Source organism: Bactrocera latifrons, unplaced genomic scaffold, assembly GCF_001853355.1.
Source record: "Bactrocera latifrons isolate USDA-ARS-PBARC rearing strain unplaced genomic scaffold, ASM185335v1 scaffold_161, whole genome shotgun sequence".
Lineage (NCBI taxonomy): Eukaryota > Metazoa > Arthropoda > Insecta > Diptera > Tephritidae > Bactrocera > Bactrocera latifrons.
The window spans coordinates 250,221-277,838 of record NW_017535086.1 but is presented as its reverse complement, the minus strand read 5'-3'; the positions used below and the strand labels follow the sequence as shown (position 1 = coordinate 277,838).

General features: G+C 36.0%; 2 protein-coding genes and 1 pseudogene across 3 annotated transcripts in view; 2 read left to right on the top strand and 1 right to left on the bottom strand.

Moving 5' to 3' along the window:
* LOC108966484 (la-related protein 1) overlaps positions 1–13,517 on the bottom strand; it is a 45,012-nt gene extending 31,495 nt beyond the window's left edge. The window contains exons 1-2 of one of the 2 annotated variants that reach the window (XM_018929415.1): positions 13,056–13,517; positions 11,040–12,073 (exon numbers count right to left, since the gene is read on the bottom strand). In XM_018929415.1, the coding sequence (XP_018784960.1) occupies positions 11,040–11,912 (873 nt within the window). In that variant the 5' untranslated portion in view covers positions 11,913–12,073; positions 13,056–13,517. Of the gene's footprint in view, positions 1–11,039; positions 12,074–12,134; positions 12,433–13,055 lie in introns of those variants that run through there. The other variant, XM_018929416.1, reaches the window with a different exon arrangement.
* A 430-nt stretch (positions 13,518–13,947) lies between these two features.
* LOC108966486 lies at positions 13,948–16,891 on the top strand (annotated as a pseudogene).
* A 265-nt stretch (positions 16,892–17,156) lies between these two features.
* LOC108966485 (peptidyl-prolyl cis-trans isomerase G) lies at positions 17,157–21,923 on the top strand. The gene is made up of 8 exons (XM_018929417.1): positions 17,157–17,655; positions 18,164–18,251; positions 18,870–18,899; positions 18,969–19,108; positions 19,167–19,308; positions 19,368–19,476; positions 19,574–19,747; positions 19,827–21,923. The coding sequence occupies exons 1-8, from the start codon at positions 17,331–17,333 to the stop codon at positions 21,645–21,647; spliced, it is 2,829 nt and encodes a 942-aa protein (XP_018784962.1). The 5' UTR covers positions 17,157–17,330; the 3' UTR covers positions 21,648–21,923.
* The last annotated feature ends 5,695 nt before the right edge of the window (positions 21,924–27,618 follow it).

Sequence of the window (27,618 nt, the reverse complement as noted above, 5' to 3'; positions counted from 1 at the left end):
TGTAAAATATGCCGTATTTTCTCTTTATTTTGCTCCATATTTGCGACGCTATAACTCACGAACGACTTAAAAGAAACGACAATCAATCAAACATGTGTGAAATGAGCTTTCCACAAAGGTATAGCATGACCCGATGCGACGAAAAAATACCGCAAGACTTTTTTGACAACCTAAGATATTACTAGAAGTGGACTATATTGAAAATTGATGAAAATTAGCCTAAAGTTAATACATATTTCTCTGATTTTTATTTGCTCGTTTCACAAAATACGAGAATTTTTTTAGTAGAAGTTATTATCCTCATAATCGGCGTAATTAACTTGATTTTTGTTTAAACGGCTTGGTTTATATTGTAGAATACATTATCTCGTAGATGAAAATATTTTAATAAGGCAAATGCAATATTTCGCATAAAATTCTATGAAAACGCCGAATATCAGCGTTGCTGGGTGGAGTAAAGACTTTATATTTATTGAATTTCATGCTGTTATATCACATAAGACTTTTTCGATGTTTTTTGTTTTTAAGGCATTTGGTTGAGGTTATGGTTGATGTGTCAGATTGAGACTCGGTACACCTCAGTACTGCATTGAAATTTTTACAATGGATAAAAATATCGAAGAAAGAATTTGTCTAAAATTTTGTATTTCTAACACGGCTTGCGGTAATACTGTTTTATCAAAAACATAAGCCTACGAGTAGTGCAAAGCCTTCAAAGTGTCGAGAGTCGTTGAAGACATGTCCTGTTCTGGACGACCTTCGACCTCTTCAACTGATGAAAATATTAAAAAAGTGAAGGATATAGTGCTTGAAAATAATCAGGCAAGTGTGAGAGAGATGACAAGAGAACTCGACATCTCTCGCAAGTCCGTTCAAATGATTTTGATGAATATTTTGAGTATGAAATGTGTTCTTGCTCAACTCGTCCCGATAAAGCTGAGTTTTCTTTTAAAAAAGAGTATTGTAAACAGGTCTCTTCGAACATGCGAATTCTGATCCCACCTTTTATGAGTTTGACATGCAAATATTTTTTATTTTTTATTATCTGGGTACTTTTTTGTCACAAAATTGTAAAGATGATTGCGAAAATGACACGTTTTGACTTATAAACGACTTATGACAAATGATTTTTTCTTTTCACGTCGCTCAGTCTAAAATATGTCAGATTGTTTATGTCAATCGTCGGTCTTACAGTTTTTTATTGCTCTTACTGCTGTTTACTCTGCTGCTTAAGTAGGAAATACTTGAGTTATCTGACAATAATTTAAGAAGACAACGTCAAGAAAAGTTTCTATTTCATTTTCGAAAAGTAAATTATTATATGTAGAAGCTGTGACAGTAAATACTTTGAGTTAAAGCAATGCTATTCAAATGTTTTGAAGGATTAGAACATTCAAGAGCCCTCATAAATCACTTAATCTTGAAAACTTATTGTGAAACTATGGGAAAATACATCGAATTTCTGTAAAAACTTCATTAAACACGGCTTTTGAGCCAATTTCTTGAATAACTGTTTCCAAGAGAGCCCCGATTAGTGCGAAAATCTTCGGATCGAGAACAAGTACATTGAATTGACTAAGTCCTAAGATTTAACCTGATGTTTCAGAGAAGAAGAACCCATTTTTGTTAGTATAAGGATAGTGCCTTAAATTACAATTTCAGTATTTTTTTTTTTTTTTGCTATCAAATCGTATTATTTTACAAAGGTAGTAATATGGCATTATTATAGAATGTGCTGACTTGAAGTCACGAAAATTAAAAAAAAAAATTAATTTCCAAAGTTATAGTTGTTTGTGTTGACCCCGTTCCTAAAAAAGGTACTTGCGATGACAACCATAAGTCCTTGGAGATGCACCTAAAATCAATCGGACAGAAAAAATTAGTTTTATAAATAGATAATCCTGGGACTGATCGAAGGATTTTTTCAAAATTAACAAAATGGCGGGCTCAGGATATTTTTTCTAAATTTTTACGAAAAAATCAATAGTTAATTGGTCTTAAAAAATTTAAATTTTTGAAAAAAAAAGATCCTTCAATCAGTCCCGAGTTTATTATGTATTCTAAAAATTGTATATCTTTCATTTTCATTAGAATCCGCATAGCGGTTTTCGAGTTACAGTTGTCCCAGTTTAAAAAACATAGTTTTGAGAAAAACGCGTTTAAAGTTTCACACTAGCTCTTTGTTATTTGTCGAATAACTCCAAACACTAATTATCGGATCAACGTGCAATTTTCAGAGAATATTTTTAAGATATTACACTTAACGAAAATGCAAAAAAAAAATTAATTTTTTGAAAATTCTGACTACCGCTAAACCCTTAAACGACCTAAGTCGAGACCATGGGACTCTGTTCCGAAAAATTTAGCTTCAGGGCTAAAACTCGAAATAACTACTGAGTAATTTTCGAGCTCTTGCATAGAAATATGTATTTTTAGGCAATTGCAGCATTTGCAAGCTTTCTTAAAATAAAAAAATACTCAATAAATGTAATAATAAATCTACTTATACTACAAAAACATACATACATATAGAACTTGCTTTTGTTTACCTTTCGACATCGTACGATTGCGGGCGACATAAAAGGCGTCGTCTAACGACCTTCACTTTCTAGCATTCAAAATAAACAACAAATTTATCACAGCCGATACAAATGCACGCGAAAGTGAATTTGAATGCAAAACACACACACATACATACATACGTTGGCAATTGCTCACGCGACCAATAGACACTTCTAGCATATGTTTTCACAGAGTTAAAAATATATTTTCACAATTTCAGCACTTTTTTAAGATATCTGTGTGTATGTGTTCGCTATTTGCAATTTGCGATTTGTAAAAAATTGCCAAGGCGAAAAGCTGCACTTCAATTGCGTTCACTGATCACGGGTCACGTTAGCAAATGAATTCAATTCAATTTGTGCGCAAGTAACATATCTGTCTCGCTATCTCGCAGCAATGATCATAAGTTGCAGACAAATACTTATGCAAAACCCTGTTTGAATTGTGTCTCTCGGTGTGTGCGTCTATGCCGTGCGTTGCACTCAGCTGCTTTGCATTGCAATTGGACGGACAAAGCTGCGCACAGTGCGTTCCAATTACAGAAATAAATGCAACTACAACAACTATAAAATATGTATACAACAGATTAAATAAAGTACAACAAATAAAACTGCAGCAACAACAATAACATGTCTAGATTACCTATTATATAAGTAATAAGAAAATTCATAAAGCCACAAAGAGACCTCAGGCTGCATTTGTACAGTGGTGGATCATAGAATAAGTACGCACAAGTCACAAAAATTAATTTTTGTTTGTGTTATTATATTCATACCACTCTTCTGTGCTCAGACAAGGCAACAGACTTGAAGATTGCGGGTGAGGGAGCGACAAAGGGAGAGAGTTTGAACACAGCATATAATATATATCTGCTCAGCCAAGGAGAAGACATCCTATCCCCCTTGTTTTGGGTCATCTTCAGCAATGAATTAATAATTCCAATCGACATGAATAACTTTATAGTTTTCTATTTTGAGGACGACCTCGCTGTCCCCTGTGCAGGAATTAACCTTAATCGCCTATACCGCCCCTAAGGGTCCTTCAGACTTACGTCATGGTCTCACTGTCAATACAGAGAAAACAGAAATCTGTCTTTTGACAAGAAATTCAGTCAATCGGATCTAAGGCTGAAATTGAAATAGAAACAGGAGCGGTCTTCTTCTGTAGTAACCCTTACAGTAGCTTCAAACTAAATGACTACAACACAGTCTTTCAGGCCTAAATTGTGGGCTTACGGAGGAAGTGCATAAACCTTCTATTGGATAGCCAAGCGGCAACTAAGGCTATACGTAACGCCAAAACTAAGTGACATTGCGTAAGCTTATGCAAAGAGGCTATAATTAGACCCTCAGTACCCAGTTAACATCATCTGAGTGTCAAATAAAAATAGAAGGAAATTATAAGGCAGAAAAGCCGCCTAGCAGCTGAAGATACAATGCGCAGCTTAGCGCCAGGTCATTCAGCTCTTTCAAGGTTGTTTTTAGCCCGATGGATATAACACGGTGCTCAATGCATCAACTTAAGAGTCATTGGGCAGCTGGCGTGGAAAAGGCTCGGCACTTTTACCAAATCCATGAACTCGCTGGATCAGTTTGCTTGAAATTTTGTGCTTCCAATGGAATGGCGGCTACGAAATCCTTGAAAATTTTGCTGAAGTGTTTTGAGAACTCTATAACGAACACAAGTAGTGAGAAAGTTATAAAAACAGTGCTTGAAAATTGTTATATTGGCATCAGAGACAAAGTAGAAGGATCTCAATATTTCTTATCTATCGTCTCAACATATTTTGGTTAATGTTTTAGGTAGGAATCTTGACGAAAAGACCTTAATCGAATAGAGGTCGCAACAGAGGTACATGACAACGTATTTAAGAACCCTACATTCATCAAACGCAAGCATTACTGGTGACGAGGCGCGGGTCCGTTCCCAAGATTGGTTTACGTAACTGGAACGGAGCCGGACAGGATTCTGCCGCTAACACCACAAATACAACATGGGTGGGTTTATAAATATGACATCGAAACCGTCCAAAAATCAAGCGAATGAAGGAAAAGGGAACTAAAGGACATCCCAGACGATATTTATAACAAGTGCATGGAAAATTCGTGAAGACTTTGACAATTGGATTGACTGAGGAGTCTATTTGCAAGGTGCTAATCAAGATTTGTAATAAAATACGAGAATATGCTCTAGGCCAAACTTGATCAGATGGTAGTATGTTTAAATATTCCATCACAAAAACAACTCACAATTTTTATTTCTAAAAATATTGCAAATTAATTGCTTTGGCAAAAATATACAAGAAAGATTTCTATATTAAATAAAAACAAGAAAATATAAAAAATAATTATGTTATAAAAAAAACGAAATCACAGCAGCGAGCGACCCAAATATGATTCGTAAATCTTTTGCAATGTGAGCCCAGTCATGCGTACAGATATTTTTAATAAAATATAATGACACGTACATACATACATATGTGCGTATTCATGTGGTTTGTCCAAGGACTTTAAGCCTCGTTGAGAAAGTGAGCGCCGTCACGTCGGCAAATTAGCCAGAAGAAATTTAACTACAATACAATAAGCGTAAATTGGTACATAGTATAGAAGGCAGGCAGATGCGGTAGACGCTGCAGCTAATTCGGTAATTGTGTTCAAGTACGACGCGGCGACGAGTTAGCAGCGCCGAGTGCCGATGGTGTGACTTTCGGAGGCACGTAGTCGAAATGGAAACCTTGCTTTGGCGCTTGACGCATAGCGGTATTTATAATTATGGTTATGCCGGAAATTGCAATTTAAAGGACAGAAAGAAGCAAGTAAAAGACATTAGAAAAAAACATCAATAACGATTTGACGAATCACATACAATGTCACACTATTTTGGTTGCTTAGCAATTCTTATACGTTTTCTAAATACTTGAAAATCATACTTTTTTGTTTTGGACTGCATTAACAAATTTCTGAAAATAATTAGGCATTTACTGAAGTTACGAAGAAGAAAAAATAATATAATAAAGATCAATATGTCAGCAGAGATTATACACATAAGAATCTAACGGTTTTACATTTAATCATGAAAAGATATACGTTCCAACAAAGAGTCGAAATTGTTAAAATTTACTACCGAAATTTGGAATCAGTGGCCTCAACTTTAAGAGCGTTACTTACGTCCAATTTATGGTCGTAATAATCGTCCTGTCAGATCAACAATTGAGTGTCTAGTGGCAAAATTTTAATCCACTGGCACAGTTCAAAAGATTCTCGTGGCAGTAAGACAAAGAAGTGTTCATAGGAGAATATAGCTTCGCTAACGCATCAATTGAGGAAGACAGAAATCAGCCAGCAAAGTAGGCTCAAAACCATCGTATATTTTGCAGATATTCCATAGTTTGAAAAAGGAGTCTTGTATAAATCTTTTGCTATAACTCAACAAAATGAGTGCCTGAGTTTCTTCCAACACTTTTTCAACACCACATGCATTCTGACACGCACAAATTAAACAGCACTGCAGATAAGCATGCAAAACAAGAGATAACAATAAGTGCAAAGTAAATAAACAACCTGGAGGTAAGGTACTCGTAAGCATGTAATAAAGTATGCGCACATATGTATATAGCATATGTAATAAATGTACATACATACAGTTATATACTTAATTCTGTACACCCATTGTATTAATTGGATGATAAGGCGAAGCTCTGAACTTTCCAACACACGAATAGTCGCAAGAATGAGACTAAACACACAAAGCAATTTCATTTGGTATGCTCTCAAGAAGAAGATAAGCAGTATCAGTAAATACATATTATTTAATCAATAAATTAAGTACATAGTGGTCGATACTCTGGGAAGAGCGTTACACTACTCAATATAAAGGGTGGTACATTTCCAGGTTCACTAATTTTTTAAAGAAATAAGAAAAAACGTTAACTTCGGCTGCATCGAAGCTAATATACCCCTCACAGGAACATCTCTTTTAGTAACTATGTGTTCAGTTTATATGGCAGCTACATATATGCTATAGTGAGCCGATCTCAACCATTTCTTCCGATATTACGTATTGTTCTATGAACAGTAACTCATAAAAAAAATTCGTGTTGTTGTTGTTGTAACGGCAGAATTCTGCCGAGTTAATAGTCCTTGGCCGGATAAAAATCCGGGTCCGTTCCGGTTTTCGTAGACCCGACTGTCGTGGGAACGGTCGTAGACCCGACTGTCGTGTAGATATATCGTCAAATGAGGAACGTTTCCATGCAAGCGTTTGATTCCGATCATTCAGTTTGTATGGCAGCTATATGTTATAGTGGCAGCTATATACTACCGATATCGGTAGTTCCGACAAATGACCAGCTTATTGAAGAGAAAATGACGTTTGCAAAATTTCAAACAATTTCAAAAACTGAGGGCCTAATTCGTATATATGTATACAGACAGACGAACATGGCTAAATCGACTCAGCTCGACATACTGATCATTTATATACAGAAATATATACTTTATAGGGTCTCCGATCCTTCCTTCTGGGCGTTACAAACTTTGTGACAAACTTAATATACCCTGTTCAGGGCATAAAAAGACATAAACTTCAAATATAATGGAGAAGGTTTATTATTATTCGAAAACACATTATTTGGCATTTATTTTTTGAAGATTATCTCTTTCAAATGTTGGCCGCGCCTACGTCTAATTTTCGATCACTCGTTCAGGCATTTCGACTGGTAACTGGCGAATGACACGCGTGATATTTTGCTCCGAGGCCTGAAACGTAGTGAAATTATCCACATAGATCTTAGACTTAACATATCCAGACAGAAAAAGTCTAAGGTTTGATATCAAACGATCTTGGTGACCAATCGAACAGCCCAAAGTGTGAAATTATCGGTTATCATGGCGCGACATCATTTTCTAAGATTAGCCAAAGATTCCATCGGCTTACCATACCAAAACGTTGTTTTTTCTGAATGAAGTGGCAGCTCTTGAAGCTCTTCAGATTGCCCAAATACGACAAAATTTGGCTCGAGCCCATAGAGCGAAGAGATGTCACTTGGGAAGGTCGAGCGGCTTCTGTTAATAATAATTAGTATTTAGTATACACTTGTTTTTCTGAAAAACATAAACGTCTGCTTCCGCATCAGAAACCGATGATCAATCGACCGTGGAAAAGGTGATCCGAAGCCGAAAAAATCAGGTCCAAACAGATGAAAATCAAGTTTATGTTCACAGTTTTCTTCGAATATCGAGGTGTGATATACTCCGAATTCCTTCGGATCGACCAAACTGCCAACAAGGAATACCATTTGAGTGTTATTCGTCGTTTGAGCTGAGAGGTCGGAATTATTGGCCGATAATTTTTCTCTAAATTTTTGACCAAGATGCCAACCAAGGGGATTACTTTGAGGGGGACGACATAGCCAGCAAAAAAAAAAATAAAAATAAAAAAATTACTAATTACGACTGCATTGAGATCTGTTAAAATGTAGCGCACAAAAAATATAACCGAAATTATAAACATAATAAAATAAATATTAAAAATGTTATTCGTATATTTACTTTGGTTTGCATATTGTTGTTGTATATACACGCCTTTCTCGCTTTTCGCTGATAAAGTGAAAAATATTTTTATATATTTAAGGAATCATATGCATAAAAACAATATAAGAATAAAATAAAGTAGATTACGGCCCCGGCATACAGCGTGAGTGTAACAGTTGTTGGAAATTACAGTTGCTGCCACCAACAACTAACGTTTTAATTAAATTCAGGCGCAATTAGCAAAAGATATGCGTACACACACACATGTGTTTTGCGATTATTTTTCATTTTATAGCATTCGTGTTTATTTATAAAATTCACACATAATTCCAAACACAGAAAGCTTTAAGAGCTTTTAGAGCGAGACGACCAAATGTTTTATAGCAATTCTATATACAACAGTCACGTATACACAAGCAGCTATCAGCGATCGTCAAACCGCTTGAGGATCGTACTCTGTGGTGAGTTTTTTTGTTTTGTTTTGGTTCGGTCTCGTGTGTAGACTTTACCAGTATTCACGAGACTTGTGTTAGAGACACATGCGCATCAGTTCTAAAGCAACAAACAACACAGACATTTGGGTACCACAAAAACACAAACAATATTTTAATCTACGGCAAATATATTTGACTATAGTTTAGTGTTATTTTTTTTTAATATTTTGTTATTCAAATTTCAATATTCAAATAGATCTACACACAACCGGTTTCACTGCACACCGTTTCAATACTGCTGGCCAAACGTGGAGATATTGGGCACACACTGAATAAAAAAAAATAAAAATAAAAAAAAAAAGAGAAGACAATAAAAAATTATAATTATCCACGCGCGTGCACAAATACTCGCTTTTGTATGTAAGTGCATACATACATATGTATGTAGATGTCAACTTTGTTTGCTTTTATGCATGAACTTTCTTATTAGATAGTCTTTAGCCTTTTTTTAGCGCCAGTTATTTTGTTTAATTATTAACTTTTATGAATTTTCGCAAAAAGAAACCTTTACGTAAATTAAAATGCTATTTATACAGAAAATCGTGATTTAGAAAAATATGAAAATATATTTGTTTTTCAGAAAAAAATATTAAATTTTGAAAAGAAAATTCTTACAACAACAAAAGTTTTGGTCAGAAAACTTAAAATACCCCACATTTCTGGCGTCACTTATATTCTAAGTGATGCAAAAATATTTTCAGTACTTTATGCGGGTTCCATTTACTCTAATTAGGGCTTGTAAACGACGAATTAGAATTAAGAAGATTTTCTATTACTTCCGATGCAATTTTATTTTTTGCCAATTTGCTGCAATACGATCTTTGAACATGTCCTTCTTGCTTATTGTCCTTTTTCTAATTTGTCTGCCCACGTGCTCCTATAAATTCTCGAAGGGGGGCAATGTAATAAACAAATCTTGTACACTTTCCGTTGATGCTGATTATGTTTATTTTATATTTCCCATTTCCTGATGCATAAAACATATGTATTTATCAGTATCTTCGTTCTGTTTAGCAAATACGGTGAATATCATTATTAAAAAAAAAAGTTTAATTTATTCTCATAAGGTTCTTTTAATTTTTCTATGTTTAATTTTTTTTTTTTTTAAATTACCATAGTCAGTATTTTGTAGTTTCAAGTCATAAACTGAAGAGAATCCATCTGTTCTATATGTATGTACAGACACATATGCACATACATTTATGTATGTTTGTCTGAATGTACCAATTGCTGTTTTTGCATCTTCTTTGATACACATTTTTTATTTGCTTTCGTTTCCGTACACTCTATACAGTTTATCGTTTCTGTTTTCTACTCAATCCGCCGCACTAACAAATGTTGACCTTGACATTTATTAGTGCTGATTCAAATTACAATTTCACAAAGATAATTAATATTGAACTTCGTTTCACTTTTACGCTTTCGGAATTTAAATTCTTATAAGTATAAAGAAAAGGGGGTGTATAGATAAATTGTCATTGTAAAAGCAAAATCGTTTCTATTTCAATAAGAATTTACAAAAATAGCTGGGTGTGAAGAAAAATCACCAGCTGTGTGGCAATCAACCGTCGCAACTGCCAACACAACTGTCCATACACTTATACACATATCCCTATTTCGCCCACAATACACGGTTGGCGAGTTTAGCCGCATCATTAATCAAGTATTGCATAATATTTCGTTGCTTTTAATTTAATTCAATTTAGCTTGTTCTTATATTATTTTGTATGAATGTTCAGGTTGTATAAGTTCATTTATCTTTATACATTTCAAATGTACATTAACCAGTTCTAGCAGAACTTGTTAAAAAATTGTTTGTATGTGAATATTCACCACATTTCTCAAATATTTACTCCAGTACAGCTGTTTTTTTTTAAATATATTTTATGACAATTGAATTTCGTTCACGATTAAATATGAGGAGATAATTTGAAAGTGGCTTGACCTACCCTAATTTTAGATTATCATACAAAAAGCACTGACATATTTGAAAGTTCATAAAATTATTAATAATTAATCAACGAGAATTATATAAAACATATTTACAGCAATTCAAAAAGTGTGTTAAGAAAATATTCTTCGAAAAGCGATTTTAAAGAAATTTCATTTCCTTAAAGTACTAGCAATGCAGAAAATAAAAAATAGTACCGAAGCTCAAAGCCGCTACCAACAAAGCCAACTCCATCGTTTTTCAACTTCTCATTATGAAAATTGTTTTTGTACTTTTTGCACATTGTCTCATTCCACGCACATTTGTTTACTAGTTTTTACTGTATATTTTATTAGTTTTTTCATAGTTCATATAGATATAAAAAATATAATACGCAGTACCAAAATAATCACAAAAGAGAATAAAAATTATTCCTTTCCTTGTATATTTCACAGCATATAGTTTACACTATTTAATTAATTGCATTTTTTAATTGTAAGAAATACAATATAATTCACTTACCTTCCAAGCGTTTACTTTTGGTGGGGGTGCCGCAACGTATTTCTTCGGTTGAGGTGGAGCAGCTGGAGCACCGTTTGCTCCAACCGCTGGAGTTTCAGCGTCGCTACTTTTTGCTTCATTTCCACTGCTTGTGTTCTCGACACTAGCACTTGGTGAAGTATCTTTGCGTTCCTTTGGAGACTTTGGAGCTGCGCCAGCAGCACCCTTACGTGGGCTACCGCCGCGTTGGCGTGGACGGCTAGTATACTTTTTATCTCCATCTTTATCACCAGCACCACTGCCAACTACTCTTCCTACTCGTTTATTTTGTCCACCTTCACCACCACCACCGCCATTACCATTGCCATTGCCGCCACCAGAGCGTTGTCCACCGCCGCCACTAATTAGCTTATCACTGCCATTATTTCCGTTGCCACTTTGTCGTTCACGTCCAAAGGGTTTCTCCTTACGTGGCTTTTTACGATCACGGCGGTGGTGCGAAACCACTGGTACGAAGTCAGTATTATCATCGATTTCCGAAGAATTTTCAGCCCCAGCATCCGTATTTGCAGCCCGTTTCTCACCGGTCACTGAAGCACTAGCTTCAACGACGGTATTGGATAAATTTTCAGTAGCTGCTTCAGCAGCGGCGGCCTCCTCACTCCATGACTTAATTGTCTTCAAATTGGGTTGGTTTTCTTTATTGTCGGAATCAGCAACAGCGACTTCAGCGGTTTCACTTTTGGCTATGGCACCTTTTTTGGCCTCCAAGTTTTGCAATACATTAGCGTATGAAGTAGAAGCTACGGTAGACGTTTGACCAGAGGGAGCGACCACCGTTGGAGTGGCAGTGGTGGCGCTCGTTTTTGAAGTTTCTTCTTTAGCTGCTGACATGTTAGTTTAAGTTCGTATATCGTGTGACTCCGGAGTATCGGTAACGTCAGTTACGTTACTTACTCCAGAAAATGCTGAAACGTTGTGGAAACTCTTTGCTGCTTCCTTGCCCAATGAATATGACAAAAACGTTCAAACAAATCAATATCTAGACGTTGACACTGGAAAATAAAGAACATTTCTTAATTTGGAGTCTAAATATTATTCTCAAATTCAACATACACTCTTATGAAGTTAAAAATGGCAGCTAGTTCTCGAGGAATACTACCAACTAGAATCGCTTCAATACAAGCAATGATATTTTTTTAGCTGACAGAACTTATCAAGGCGACATTTTTAACACTTTAACGTCTTCAAAAAAATGTCCGTTGAAGCTTTAGATGTAATTTAGATTAAGTTGAAGAAGTATTCAAATATTCATTCACTACAATCGCAAATGACATCATGTCCTTTGAGACACAGCGATAAGTTTCAAACAGAAAATATTTTTTTTTTTCAAGCAAAATTTTGACAACGGATCAACGACATTGAAATATTAACTACCGATAATTACAAATCAAACGTCTAATGACTTATTACAATTTTTCATCGGAAAAATAATACCAAATTTTATGAAATTTCGCGTAATATTTCAACGGATGTCAAATAGCAAGAAAATATGGTCAAAAGTGAGGTTAAGTAATTTGTACACACTGTCAAATTTCAAATGAAAAGAAAGCGAAAGGAGGATAATTCACCATCAATTGACATTTAAAACTTTTTTTCACAGAGTTGCATTTAGTAGTAAAATGTTACAGTATAACTAATAGCATATAATCTATGCTACAGGGCAACGAACTGTAATGTAAATATTATGGTAAATATATATATTTATATATTATATATTTGAAAATGTATTCGGTCTCTGTTTAGTTAGCAGATAACACAATATACTCCTTTTACTACCATAACCTAGATATATCCTCATATTATGCAACATTGAAATAAAATGCATCTCTGTTTGTATCAGCTGACCGGAACACACAAAACATAAAACAAAAATTTGCTATTTTATTATATTAATTCACAATTTTTAACATTTTAGCACATGAATTGATGCCTCTATACTATACTATATAAGTTACATTGTTAGCAAATACTCACAACGTCGATTCGCTGAGATTCACACAGTTCAAAATCGGATTCACTTTAAACGCACGTTTTGTTTTTTCTTCTTAACACCTCTTTATTGCGGTCTTTCGCTTTGTGTACAATTTTCTACACATACGATTCTATTCGTTCAAAACCGAAACTCACACACGAAGCACAGTTTCGAACCGAACGCAAAGTACGACGAAATTTGACAATTCGACGACAAAGAATAATGTTATAAAGAGAGACGAAAAAAACGTAGTCTTTTTGCGTATTTGAAAAATTCTTTTTATTGAGTTTACGTGCAAACTATTGCGAATTTCCACTTCAATTCAATTGTACAATGTCACTGTCAAGTTTATTCAGCACCTTCTTATGATTTCACAGCACTTTTAACCATAATTCAATGGTATTTCACGAAAAATCTCGTCTCACGAGCAAACATGTGGCCGACGCCGTTGATAGAAACTTCGAAAAGAAAGAGAGCATCACTGGCAATCGCCCTGATTGGGGGATAAACAGTATGGTTCTGCCCAACATGTGCAACGAATTGACAGTGTTGTTTAATTTTATTGCAGTTTTTTTTTTTTTTTTGTACAATACAACAAAATTCAAATTCGATGCAATGAAAAGTGCAGTTATAGTTAGAAATTTTTAATTGAACATGTTTCCTAATGGCTCTAACGATTTTATAATTTTTTTTATGCTGATGATAATTGTGATATAACTATTGCCAAAGATATCGCCAATAAAATTTTATGAATAAAAATTATATTTTTAAAATGACATGTTTTGAAGTGTTATGTATACTTTCGAATTCGAGAATATTGCATCACATATTTTTTTTCGTTATAATTTGCTATAGCGGCAACACTATTTAAATATTAATCTCTACGAAAAACAGTACATAGCGGAATGCAATATAAACAAATATGTAAAAGTATTAGCGACTTTTGTTCTTTAAATAATAGTCATCAAAGATTAATCAAAGATAGCAAGGCGGAAATTAAGAAATATCTTATCTGGCAGCAAGTATTTCCCTTATAAGTATCTTGCAAAAGTTACAATCTATCATATTTTTGCAGTAAGTCGATAAGGAAACTTGAAGTAATCAAACCTTTTCACACTTAACACATTCATCAAATCGCTGGATATAGACTAAACAAAATACATAATCAGAATAGACGATAAATGCCGACGTCGTTACTATTCCGCTTATAAAAGTCTCAGAACAGTGCGGTGTACGTGGCAATCAGCAATTTGTTTATACAAAGTTTTGGATACATTTGAATTCACACCAAATTCTGTTTAGAACTTTTTTTAAAATGTGTGGTATATTCGCTTATCTCAATTACCTAACACCACGCTCAAGGCAGGAAGTACTCGAATTGCTATTAAATGGTCTTAAAAGATTGGAGTATCGTGGTTATGACTCAACTGGCCTAGCTATTGACGATCCGGATGTGGACGATGATAGTCATAACATTATAATTGTACGTCGGACAGGAAAAGTTAAGATTTTGGAGGATGCGATCGCTGAAATATGCAATACAGAGGCTTATAAGGAACCTATTACTACTCATATTGGTATAGCACACACTCGTTGGGCCACCCACGGCCCTCCTTCTGAGACTAACTCTCACCCTCAGAGTTCAGATATTGATAACAGTTTTGTTGTTGTGCATAATGGTATTATAACGAATTATAAAGACATAAAAAAACTGCTTGAGAAACGTGGCTATGTATTCGAATCGGAAACCGATACTGAAGTAATTGCGAAATTAATTCACCACTTGTGGCGACAACATCCCACTTATTCATTCCGTGAGCTTGTCGAGCAAGCTATTCTACAACTAGAAGGTGCATTTGCTATTGCTTGTAAGTCAAAACATTTCCCTGGTGAATGTGTAGCTTCACGTCGTGGTACACCGCTATTGGTTGGCATTAAGTCGAAAACACGTCTGTCCATTGACCAGATTCCTATATTTTATGCGAAGAAACAGCGTGCTCATGGAAAAACACTGCCTGCTGAAGTGTCATTGCCACCACGTTACGACGACACACCAGCCGAGTATCAACCATTAGAGGGTAAAGAAGTGGAGTACTTTTTTGCTTCGGACGCTAGTGCTATTATTGAGCACACCGATCGTGTCATATACCTTGAAGATGACGATGTGGCAGCAGTTAGAGATGGCGCATTAAGTATTCATCGCCTAAAAAAATGCTTGGATGATCCGCATGCGCGTGAAATTACTACATTAAAAATGGAAATTCAGCAAATTATGAAGGGCAATTATGATTCGTTCATGTTAAAGGAAATATTCGAGCAACCCGAATCGGTAGTTAATACAATGCGTGGGCGCATGTTCTTCGAAACACGTACTGTAGTGTTGGGTGGAATAAAGGAGTTCATACCGGAGATAAAACGTTGCCGCCGCTTAATACTTATAGCTTGTGGCACATCATATCACAGTGCGATAGCTACCCGTCAACTGCTGGAAGAACTTACAGAGTTGCCAGTCGTAGTAGAACTTGCTTCGGATTTCATGGACCGTCACACTCCCATTTTCCGTGATGATGTGTGTTTCTTTATATCCCAGTCTGGAGAGACAGCTGACTCGTTGATTGCTTTGCGTTATTGCAAACAACGCGGTGCGCTTATTGTGGGTATAACCAACACTGTGGGCAGCAGCATTTGTCGCGAGTCGCACTGTGGGGTGCACATAAATGCCGGTCCTGAAATAGGTGTTGCCTCAACCAAAGCATATACGTCGCAATTTATTTCACTAGTTATGTTTGCACTAGTTATGTCGGAAGATAGACTTTCGCTGCAACCACGACGTCTTGAAATTATACACGGTCTAGAGATACTGGCCGATCAGATCCGCAAGGTACTACAACTGAATTCTAAAGTTCAAGAGCTTGCTAAGGACTTGTATCTACACAAGTCACTATTGTTAATGGGACGCGGCTATAATTTTGCTACATGCCTAGAAGGCGCACTAAAAGTGAAGGAATTGACTTATATGCACAGCGAAGGTATATTAGCAGGCGAGTTAAAACATGGGCCTATTGCATTAGTGGATGATGAGATGCCAGTATTGATGGTTGTCATGCGAGATCCAGTATATATGAAGTGTATGAATGCATTGCAGCAGGTTACTGCACGCAATGGTCGCCCAATCATTTTGTGCGAAGAGGGTGATGAGGATACGAAATCATTCTCATCGCGCTCTTTGGAAATTCCACGTACTGTGGACTGCCTTCAGGGTATACTTACTGTCATTCCCTTGCAACTTTTGTCCTATCACATAGCGGTACTGCGAGGCTGTGATGTGGACTGCCCGCGTAACTTAGCAAAATCAGTAACAGTGGAGTAGGGGAGCAGTGCAGTAGTGAACTCGTGAGTGCATTAGAATGCGTTAACCAAATTTAAAATTAAAAATGTACATACGAGTATGTATGTATTTAAGTATATGTAAAAGTTCTTATTCCTATATTCTAAAAAGCATTTTAAAGAAATATACTTCGAAATCTTATTTATATGATTAATACAAGTATTGATTCGCGTGGTATTATGTATTTTATTTTATCCAAATGTCCTAACAAAGCACACAACTGATATACACATAATATTATGTTTATTAATCGCATCCTGTTATACAATAAAATAAATAAACTTAGAAATTAAAGAAGTGTTCATTAGATATTTTTCTATTTTGATGTTATAGCGAACTTCGAAATAATAGTATTCGGCCGAATAAAATGCTTTCCTTGGTAAGTGACTTTAGGTTCTTGGAATTTTGTGATGGAGAATATAGTTATCGAACGGGACTGGACCAAAAGAGGGGTTAGGAACTGTTGAGATTACTTATTAGTTGGATAACGTTGAGAAGAGTAACGGCTCCTAATTTAGAGATAACGGTATAGCAAATACATATTTTATTACAATATATTAATGTAAATTTACAGTTATCATCAATATAATTAAGAAAATAATAGAAGGATAAATATTTTCTATTAATAATCGGAAAAGTTATTAATTACTTCAACTTGGCAATTCTCAAACGCAGTCCACATTCCACAAATGTCATAACATTTGCAAAAGAAATTTTCTTCACAATCTGCCAACGTTTTACCATTGTGTAGATAGAACCGCTTTTTTCGTGAAACTAACGGGAAAAGAGAAAAATTATTAAATAAAACTTATATAAGATATAGTGCTAAATGTAATTGAATAAATGTCTAGTAGCAGAAAAATATTCTAAAAGTGAAAAAGTGCCGAATATGACTGTGGCCGAGGGATTGGCATCAACGTCAGCCGCAGCAAATGCTGCAGCGAGACCGCGTTGTTTTTTCGATATTTCGATTGGTGGCTTAAATGTTGGTCGCATAGTTTTTGAATTGTTTAGAGATGTTGCACCGAAAACAGTGGAAAATTTTCGAGCACTTTGTACTGGCGAGAAAGGCATCGGTTTGGTTACAGGCAAGACGTTGCATTACAAAAATGTAATATTCCACCGTGTTGTCAAGGATTTTATGATACAAGCTGGAGATTTTTCGGCTGGAAACGGCACCGGTGGTGAATCGATCTATGGTGGCACTTTTGAAGGTATGTTTTAATTTGTAAACATTATAATAAGCATTCGTACCTTCAAGGCTCTTGTAAAGTATTGCAAAAATTAGAAGGTGGAGATTGGAAAATTGGTTGCAAAAAAATAATTATATATAAATCACAACAAGCAAATGTGAAAGCATTTTAAAAATAAAGATTTATATGATTTTATTTTAAGACTTTTGAAAATAAATAGCTAATACTCAGATATTCCATACAATGTTTTTGTTTTTATTTAAATATGAAATTTAACCTAAGTTAGAACGCTGACGATTCATTTATAATTTAATTAGTTGAAAATTTGTGTAGAATATAATTTTCCTGGACCTGCTGGCATACACTAACAATAAATTTTATAGATAAAGTGCTAAAATATTCGAATACAAATTTTGCGTGTTCATTTCCTATAGTTTATGAATTATTTTATTCTTGTTATTTCCGAAATTAGAAATAAAAATTGTTATGCAATAATTTTATACTCTTATTTGTTTCCCGATATCTACAGATGAAAGTTTCGATTTCAAACACGATCGTCCCTTTTTGCTCTCAATGGCAAATCGTGGAAAAAACACTAATGGATCGCAGTTTTTCATGTAAGTTTAATGCAGAATAAGGATTAATTGTGTGAATCTATGAAACAAGTAGAATTTTAGTATTCCTATCTAACGTCTCTTTGCAGCATCACATTAAATCGAAATGTTTTGTTTACAGATATATTTATATTGATTTATTGTTGTTATTATTATCATTGATTTGTCATCATCTAGCTAGCCACTAATCCTAGGTCGTCACAAAATAGAGTGTATTAGAATCGATCTGGTAGATAAAGCTAACTTGCGCAGTATTGATGATAATTTTAGTGAACAGCTGACGGCGTCTACACATTGGTATCGCAATTGTCACATTGGACGTTGCCCTAGCTTGCGGTTGCTAGTTTTTATGGCATCCGTGCCGCACCAGCTGGACTTATTTTAATAAATTTGTTTGGGTCTCGACAACTACCCTGCTACCCTACCTCACTACTGTGCATGCTGCTTTCTGTCCGGGGAGTGAGTGCATTAGTAGAAAGCGAGATGACAGCAGGATTTTCACGCTACGTCCTACGTAGAAAAATTCAATTGCTTTGTTGCACCAAATCAAAACCAAATGAAATCGAACTCAATGTGTACACTGTGTAAAGCATATTTTTCTTCTTCTGTTTTTCATTGTAGTACTACACAACCCGCGCCTCACTTGGACAAGTAAGTTTATTTAACTATTACATTTGGCGTTTATTTACTTAATGAAAATTTTTGGTTTATTTTTTTTAGCGTCCACGTGGTATTCGGTCAAGTAATATCGGGTCAAGATTTAGTACGCCAATTGGAGGAACTGCCAGTCGATAAAAATTCACGTCCATTGCAGGATGTTACCATATCAAATTGTGGCGAACTCGTACGACAGGTCAAAGGTGTGTTAACTAACAATAATATAAGTAATGAAATATAAATAATTATGCAAAATTACAGTTAAGAAAGACAAAAAGAAAAAGAAGCGTGCCGCATCTTCAGCTGAAGAAGACTCAGATGCCACATCAGAAACTGAGAAGCGCACCAAACGTAAGGAGAAAAAGAAGAAAAAAGATCGCAAACGTGAAAAATCATATGAGCGGTTAGTAATTATAATTGGATTATATTAACTATGATGAATTAATTCTTGAATATTCAAAGATCTGATACGGAGCAGAGTCAAGAAGACGAGCGAGAAAATGAAGCTGACGAGGGTGAAGTACATCCGCTTGTGACTGTCACCAAGATTGACCCTAACGAAATACCGGAGGTACGTTCCATTAAATTCTGCAATGCAGTTGTCTCCAACTTTTAATAACATGTTTTAAAATGATATTTTAAAAATAAAACCAATCTATGTGTGATAGGTCTCCAATAAATTTTTGCTACGTGGCGATCGTTTGGATCGTTCACAAGAGCGCGAACAAAAACGCGAATTGCGGAACGAACGATCTAGTGAGAATCGGCCGGCATTTGGTTGGTCCAAAAAGCGTGTACCCGTCTCGCGCAGTGGACGTATTATTAAAGGGCGTGGAGTGTTCGTAAGTTGCAATTTAATGACTAATAATAAATTTAATATAGGTGTAATAGGAACTGAAATAATTCTTGTTATCAATTTAGCGTTTCCGAACACCGTCCCGCAGTCGTTCTCGTAGCACAACGCCTCCACATTGGAAACGTGCTCAGAATCGCACAATTAAACTATCTGATTTGGAGCGACTCGAAGAAGAAAAGAAATTACGAGATGAGGAGATTAAAAGACGTGAGATCGAGCGCAAAAAGCGACACGAAGAGATGAGGAGAGATCCCAAGAAGTCTTTCTTCGAGTTGTCGCATGCTAGTTCATACGGTGGTAGATACAGTGAATCGCCTGATCGCAAGAATCGTGGAAAAGACAATTTGAACAATGGCCGCAAGGACAGACCAGATGAACGACGTGCGGAGAAAGATAGACCACGTGAAAGAGAAAGAGAAAAGGATAATGACAAAGAAAAGGATAAGGTAAAAGAACGCCGCTCTGAAAATAGCTCCGAGCTGAAATCTTTACCTAAGCGCAAGAAATCTATGGACATGAATGCACTGGATTATGAACATCAACCGGACAGTGAAAATGAAGAAGCCTCAGCCGAGAAAGAAACTCCAAAAAAGCAAGATTCACATAAAAAAATTGAAGGAAATACAACAGAAAAAGATCGGCACAAGGAAAGGGATACTGATCATGACAAGAATCGAGCTAAGGAAAAAGAAAGAGGTAGAGAGAAGGCGGCAGAAAATGATAAAGATCGTAGGAGAGAAAGGAAAGACAGCGCAATTAAAAAAGATGACACTAAAGAAGTAAAATCTAACACTGAGAAGGAACACAAAGAGAAAAATAAAAATGACGAAAAGGAGAAAGCAAAAGACAAGGATCGTGATCTGGACAAAGAAAAAGACAATTCTCGTCGCAATCGCAATCGATCTAAGAGCGGATCGCGCTCAAAGCAACGTTCCCGTTCACGCTCGCATCCTTCACGCTCACGTTCTCGCTCGTTTCGCCGTCGTTCTCCCATTAGAGATCGCCGCGATCGTTTTCCCAACCGTAGAGGTGGTTTTCGTTCACCGATCAGGCGAGATTTTCGCGGAAGACGTGGTGGCAACCCATTCATAGACCGTCGCCGTCGCTCTGTCGAACGTTATCGCAATCGGTTACCACTCTCACCGATACGTACACGTCGGCCAACACCGCCACGTGATCGACGTTCTCGTGATCGTTCTATGTCACGAAGTCGATCTCCACAATCACGATCCCGATCACCACGTCGAGATCGCATACGTAAACGTTCGGTTAATTCACGTGACCGCAGTCGTAATAATCGCAATCGTTCAAAGTCCCGTGAACCGCGTGTCAATTCAAAGTCCAAAGAGCAGTCGGGCTCACAAAATCCGAAATCACGTTCACCAAACTGTGAAGCGCGCAACAAACGTTCGGGTACTCGTTCGCCAAGACGCTCCAAATCGGCCGATTATCGCCGGAAATCGCATGATCGACGGTCCGACACAAGAAAAGAGAGTACAGGGGAGGCCAACGTAAATTTTGCTGAAGGTAGTGCTGATAAAATGCGCGAAAAGATGTTAAAACGTGCAGAGGCCGCACAAATGCTGAAGGATCATATGCGTAAAGAAATCGCGAGGGAGGAAGAAAAACGTGCTGAAAAACAACGCCTGGATGACTTGGAGAAGGAGAAAACTGCTCGTGAGCTAGAAGAATTAGAACGCCTCAAACTAGAGACGCTACAAAAGCTGGAAGAACATGAAAATCTGAAAAAGTTAACAGTTATAGCAGCGGTAGCCGAGGCCATTAGTTCAAAGGATCGCGGCAAGGATGAGAAATCAAAGGAAAAGAAAAAGAAGCGTAAGAAGTCGAAGAAACACACACGGACTTCGGGCACTGACTCAAATTGAGAATTATTAGTTCAATACACTAAAATACGTATAATCAAAGGAGACTTACTCAATTACTTGAAAATATTTTTATTCTGAAATATTACATATGTACATGTTTATACTCATAAATATATACCAATTGGAAAGAAGTTGTACACGAGTACGTGTAAATCGCCATTCGGAAACACTCATACATACAAAGCATGAAATGATGAAAATTAAAATTAACTTTTACTTTCGTTTTTGAATGTTTACTATAAATGAAAATTAAATAAAAGATTTAAAAAAATCAAACCAAAATTCACCCTTCAATTTGATCACCGTAGTATATCCCATCTCTGCCATACAACACATTCAGTTTTTTTAAACTTCACCTTAACTAGCTCGCTGGGTCGAAACCGGCTTTAAACCCATAGTCTCTAGGCAAAGTATGTAAAATATTGCTCGCATGCGAGATTTAAAGAAAAAAAAAAAAAGGCGTGTCTAAGTCCCGCTTTTTGCCGCGTATTTCTGGATAATCCGAAATTTTTTCGCTCTCCAGCATGACGTCAATTAAATTGTTTACATTTATTGGGCCAACCAGGTCTTCTTCCCTTTCCTTTGTCGTCGCACACATGTAAGGAATGTCTGTGTCGTCTTCTGTCGCATGAAGGTACTTTATGGTCAATACCTCACGCCGGTTTTCCTTTTTTACCACATCTGCCCAAATAGCTGCTCTGTATAGTAAGGCGTTATAGATATTATGAGAAATATATTTGTTCGTCCGCTGTAGTAGTTTTTTTTCTGTAGTTAGCTGGAAGCTGTGTGAGTCAAGCTATATTTGCGTCCGAATCATGATCTGATTCAGCTTTCTTCGGGCTTCTCTGTATCTTGGTCTGTGATTACTGCTGCTATGTCGTCCGCGTAGCCGATTAAATATGATTCGTGTTGCATTTCAAATCTTACTTTCCGTCATATCATAAAGTAAAATCAAAAACATATTTAAAAGCCTTATTCTTATTGGGAATCGCTGCTAATAGGAATAAACGATTTTCGAATAACGGACTTCGCGATTTAAAAATGTCGCGCGAAATCTAATTCTCAAACAAGTTTGACGGAAGTAATACCAATAAAGAATGACACCAATACAGGCTTGCATTTTCATTACATAGTATGCACACTAAATATTTCAATGTGGTCAACACATTTTGGATGCATAATTTTTTTTTTTTTTGTTTTTAATTTTGTTAGTGCGACATTATTAAACTGATTTTTATAATAATTTTAGAGATAATTATTTGGCTCCATTATTAAGCCCGCTTTTGAAGACAGTAGTGAGCTTTTAAAATATTAAACTTTTTTTGACTCTTCACATGTGGATGCAAATCCATAACATTATTTTCAGTTGAATTAAAAATTATTATCAAATCGGAATTATATATTTTTTAACAAAAAAAAAAAGCAACAAAAAACTCAATTTACCTTGTGCTTTTAGTGCTTATCGCTCATGCTTTAGTTAATATATAATATATATAATTTCGCGTTCATTCATACTTTGCAATGACATAATATACATTTTTATCACGGCATTTGCTTTGACTTCAAATTTCCATCGAAACTTTGTACTCTCCAGATATTTTAATATACCTGTGTTTGTATGCGCTCACACTTTGAAGCTGCTCGGTGTTATAGCTTTTGGCTCTCAATTGAGCTGCGCACCGGAGACACGCACACACACTTGCACATACATTTGGTAAACGCTATGTGGAGGTGCCGGCAATGTAAACAGCCACTTGCTATGCGTTGCAGCATTAGTGGCGCCCCATCGTTGTCTCTTGCTTTTGGTTTATAGCTTTTCGCTCCTTTTTTTACCACGCAATACTCAAACGCTGCCGATACATTTATACGCAAGAGGCAAGTGTGCATTTGAACTTGTGTATTGCTGAGCACACAAAATTGAATTATGTGCGGTGTTGAGAGCACAAAGTCGTGGATAAGGCAATAATAAATGTAGTGTGCATGTCCGGGGTAAGGGAAAATGGCAAGGTAATAATGGTTTATACAGTGGGATGGACTGGTACTTCGCTGTAGTTAAGATTTTATTTTTATACGATATAATATTTGAAATTGAATCTCTGTATATTGAAGTAGAGTCGAAACCGGAAGTAAAACTGTCACTATCACACGAAACATCAGCAATTTGTCCGTAGTCGAACATTGGGCTACATCGAAGCTGCATGCTATTCTCCTTATGGTATTCCTCATAAACGGATACTCAACGTCGTAGCGTTTTGCGTTGGTAACCTGCCAAGGGAGCTGTCCATATATGAGGGTTTAAAATATATTCTTAGAGTCAGAAGCTCCAACTCAAGACTATATTTGTATTGAACTAGTAAATGCGTCCTACTGTCAGCCAGGAGTGAATGAATGCCACTAATCCCATTGGTTTCCTTTGAGTCATCACTAACCAGACGGCATGACCGTTATAAAGTTTATTTTATAATATTTTTCTATTGAACAGTAAATGGCCAAATCAAGTTTAGTCCAATGTATAACGAATAGATTCCAGTAAAACTTGGTATTTTCAACAATGAAAAATACAACACATATTTTCTACCTCTGGTATAAAAATAAATATAAAATATGTACATACGTGACATAAACCCACTGTACACAATGCGTACATATTTGATGAAGCGGCTTTTCGCCGGCTCCACTAATAAAAACAAATACACATAACAACAATCCTGTCAAACACAAGCTTGTGTCATGCATCTCCCTGCTCCGCCACCCAATTGTTGCAGCAAGAGTAGCGAGAGCAATTGCGTGCTCACCATCATATGCAGAGCACACCAAGTGAGCGTTTCGAATTTGACTGTAAAGTTTTATGCTTCCGTCAGCTTTTGCCACATTCAGTTTTACAAACGCTCAGAACGTGTTCGGATGTAACAACGATTTAGCGGAAGGTACGCGACAACTCGGTAATAACATAGCGAGTGTGTGCGGTGGCAAAGTCAACCGGCCGGTGAAATGTTTTAACGAAATTATTGTTATTAATCAATTGGTATTTTCGGTGTAAACAAAAGTATGTGTTGTAATTCAAATGGTGTATTAATAAAGCGAAAAAGTTGTAAGTTTCAAAAAGCGTGCAGAAAATGCAAGCATTTACCGGCTTAACAGAAGCCACATTAGTTGACGCAACGGCAAACAATGGCAATACAAAAGCAATTTCGCGTCTTTGAAGTGAGTTTCCAATAAGAAAATCGGTGCGCATACACGTCTTTTGTAATAGTAAGTGGTATATTTCGATATTTGTGCAAAATATCAAAGATTTCGAGGGCATTCAATTTGTGGTAGGCCTAAATTATGTAGAGAAAATGCAAAAATACATATGTATGTATGTGTGCACGAGTAGAAACGGAAAGTAAATTACGAATACAATATTCGTCAAAGCGTCGCTGTCGCTATACAAGCAGCGCTGCAGCGACTTCGCCGCAGTTGGCTTCACTTTTCAATTTATTGTATTTGCGCTGCAAAATCGCACTAACAACAAATATAATAACAACACACCGGGGAAAGGCATGCAAAATAGCGTTGTAGGGAAAGTATGAAATGCAAGAGTAGAAACTAATGCCGCGAAAAGCAAGAGAAAGGAATGTGTACACAAACATATGTATGGATGTATGTATGCGCATGTGTGCGAATGTTTGTAGTTGCAACTTATGTGAAGCGGAAATAAAGAAAATAATAAAGTAGAAGGCAGCGGCAGAGCTGAAAAGCCGGTACTAACGTGTTTACGTCGCATAGTGCCGAACGGTGTTGAGTGGGTGGGTTGCGCGTTTGTAAGTCATTGATTGATATGCATGCACAAACATGCACGTATTTGCATACTATGTATGTATGTATGTATGTACAATGTAATATATTATTTACACATTTATTTATTTAAAAATGCATAGAAATAGGCGTGGTCGCATTATAGAAGACAGCTTGACAATTCTTCCGTTCCTGTTTATACTTACCTTGCCGCGTGTTTCTTTGCCAAGTTTAATTCAATAAACGTAAAGCGTAAAAGCATCCATCAAAATATGACATAATTTTGACAGCTCTAGCAAAAATAACAAAATAACCTTAAATGATGCCGAAAATAAAATGTAGCCAAACACACATACATGCATACCGACGAAAGCAATGCGAAAAGTTGGCGAAAATATCAGCTTGTGCCGAAAAGCTGAAGAGGTAAGGTTTGAGAGCAGCCTCTTTGCCGGCAAAGTCGCTGCCGGCAGCGCAGTGGCAGCCAATTGACAGTGCTGCCTGCCAAAAAGGATGTGCGTGCTCAAAAGTAAAACGCAATAACAGTGAACCGCGCAAGCAACACGGTTAAAAAGTAGAGGAAATGCGAAACGTTAACTGCACAAAAGCACGAAGTCGAAGCACTGTATGTAAATAAATTGGCGATTGAAAATATGTATGCGTATGAAATGAAAATACGAAGCAAAATGATAAAAAGAAGAAAATAAATTAAATCAAAACCAAATCGAAGTAAATAGTGCGGAGGAGTTGCGTGTGTCACAAATGCGAATTTAGCCAACAAATCGGGATTTATGGGAAAAAATAATGTCAAAATATAGTACATAGATATGTACTTATACTGTATGTATGCATGTAAATGTATACCTGCCAATTGCTGAGTAATTATTCATTGTTTGCAATAAAGCCGACAATTGAGTAATAAATCGAATTTTTTGGTGTACAACATCTTAAACTCGTGCTTACGTAGCTAAATCTTATAAATCTATACATTAATATATATGTACATGTGTATGGTATGTAAGGATATACATACATACATAAATGTACTCTGCGCCCCCTCGAAACGGTTGGTAGTAAGAAAGCTCCTCAAACTACAAGCGACTTTCAAAATTCGGCAAGGAGTGCCTTCAACACGATTTGGAGTGAAATTTTCGGTAGAATTTTTGTAGTGAGGTTGCAAACGTCATCGATACAGTCATCGCTTTGTTATATTCAAAGTTATTCTTACAAACATGTACATAAATAGTCATATCGTTATACAATATTACTAATTCAGGAGAGTTGTAGGAATGAGGCAGCAAATATCTGTACAACAAATAAGTATCACATAGTAACAGTGGATTGGAAATCAAACAAAATGTAGGGGAAGTAAAGAAATAGCAGTAAAAAGAGCAAGGAAACATTATGATGGAGTTTTGATTGAGTGGCTATAATTCTTTAAGTAGAATTTGATTCGCTTTAAATCATGGAGTTTTAAGAATTTTGTTTCATTGTTCATTGTCCAGCTGTTTTTTGGAGTGGCTTGGTGATATCATGCAAATAAACCTCTTATTATCGGCTAATCCATCGAAAATTTTAAATTGAACTAAAATAACAATAAATTAATGCAATAGATAAAAAAAAACTATGAGGAGTACTCATAGTCTGCGAATCTAGAAGAAAAGATAAAATATCAACAGCAATATAAAGATGATGTGTCGCCCGAATCGTTTGATTAAACAAGATCTTGTAAATGGGTAATTTTTAAGTTTATTCTCTTATTATTATCATAATTCGAGAACTAAATAGTTTGGATATAATAAGAACGGTTGAGTTGCTATTTCCGTCTTCTAATATTATGATAATTGGTGACCTAAGAAAAGCCAAATATCCGTTACGGATGAAAACATATACATACATAATTACCTTAAAATAAAGTTGATGGTAGCCGTCACGATCAAGGGAGCACATTCGATAAACTTTTTATGAATATTTGTGTTTAACGAGTAACAAATCAGTCAATGGCTGAAGAGGGCATGAATTAGTCTTCGAAAGGTTTATTGTACATCGTATGCTCCAGTTCTTGGCTTTGGACTAAGACCGTTATTTTATTACTCAGCCTTTCTGTTGCAAAGCTGGCCTCTATATTTGAAAATAAATTTCGAAAATCTACCCGGAGGCCAAATACAGACTATCGCGATACAAATATACACATACA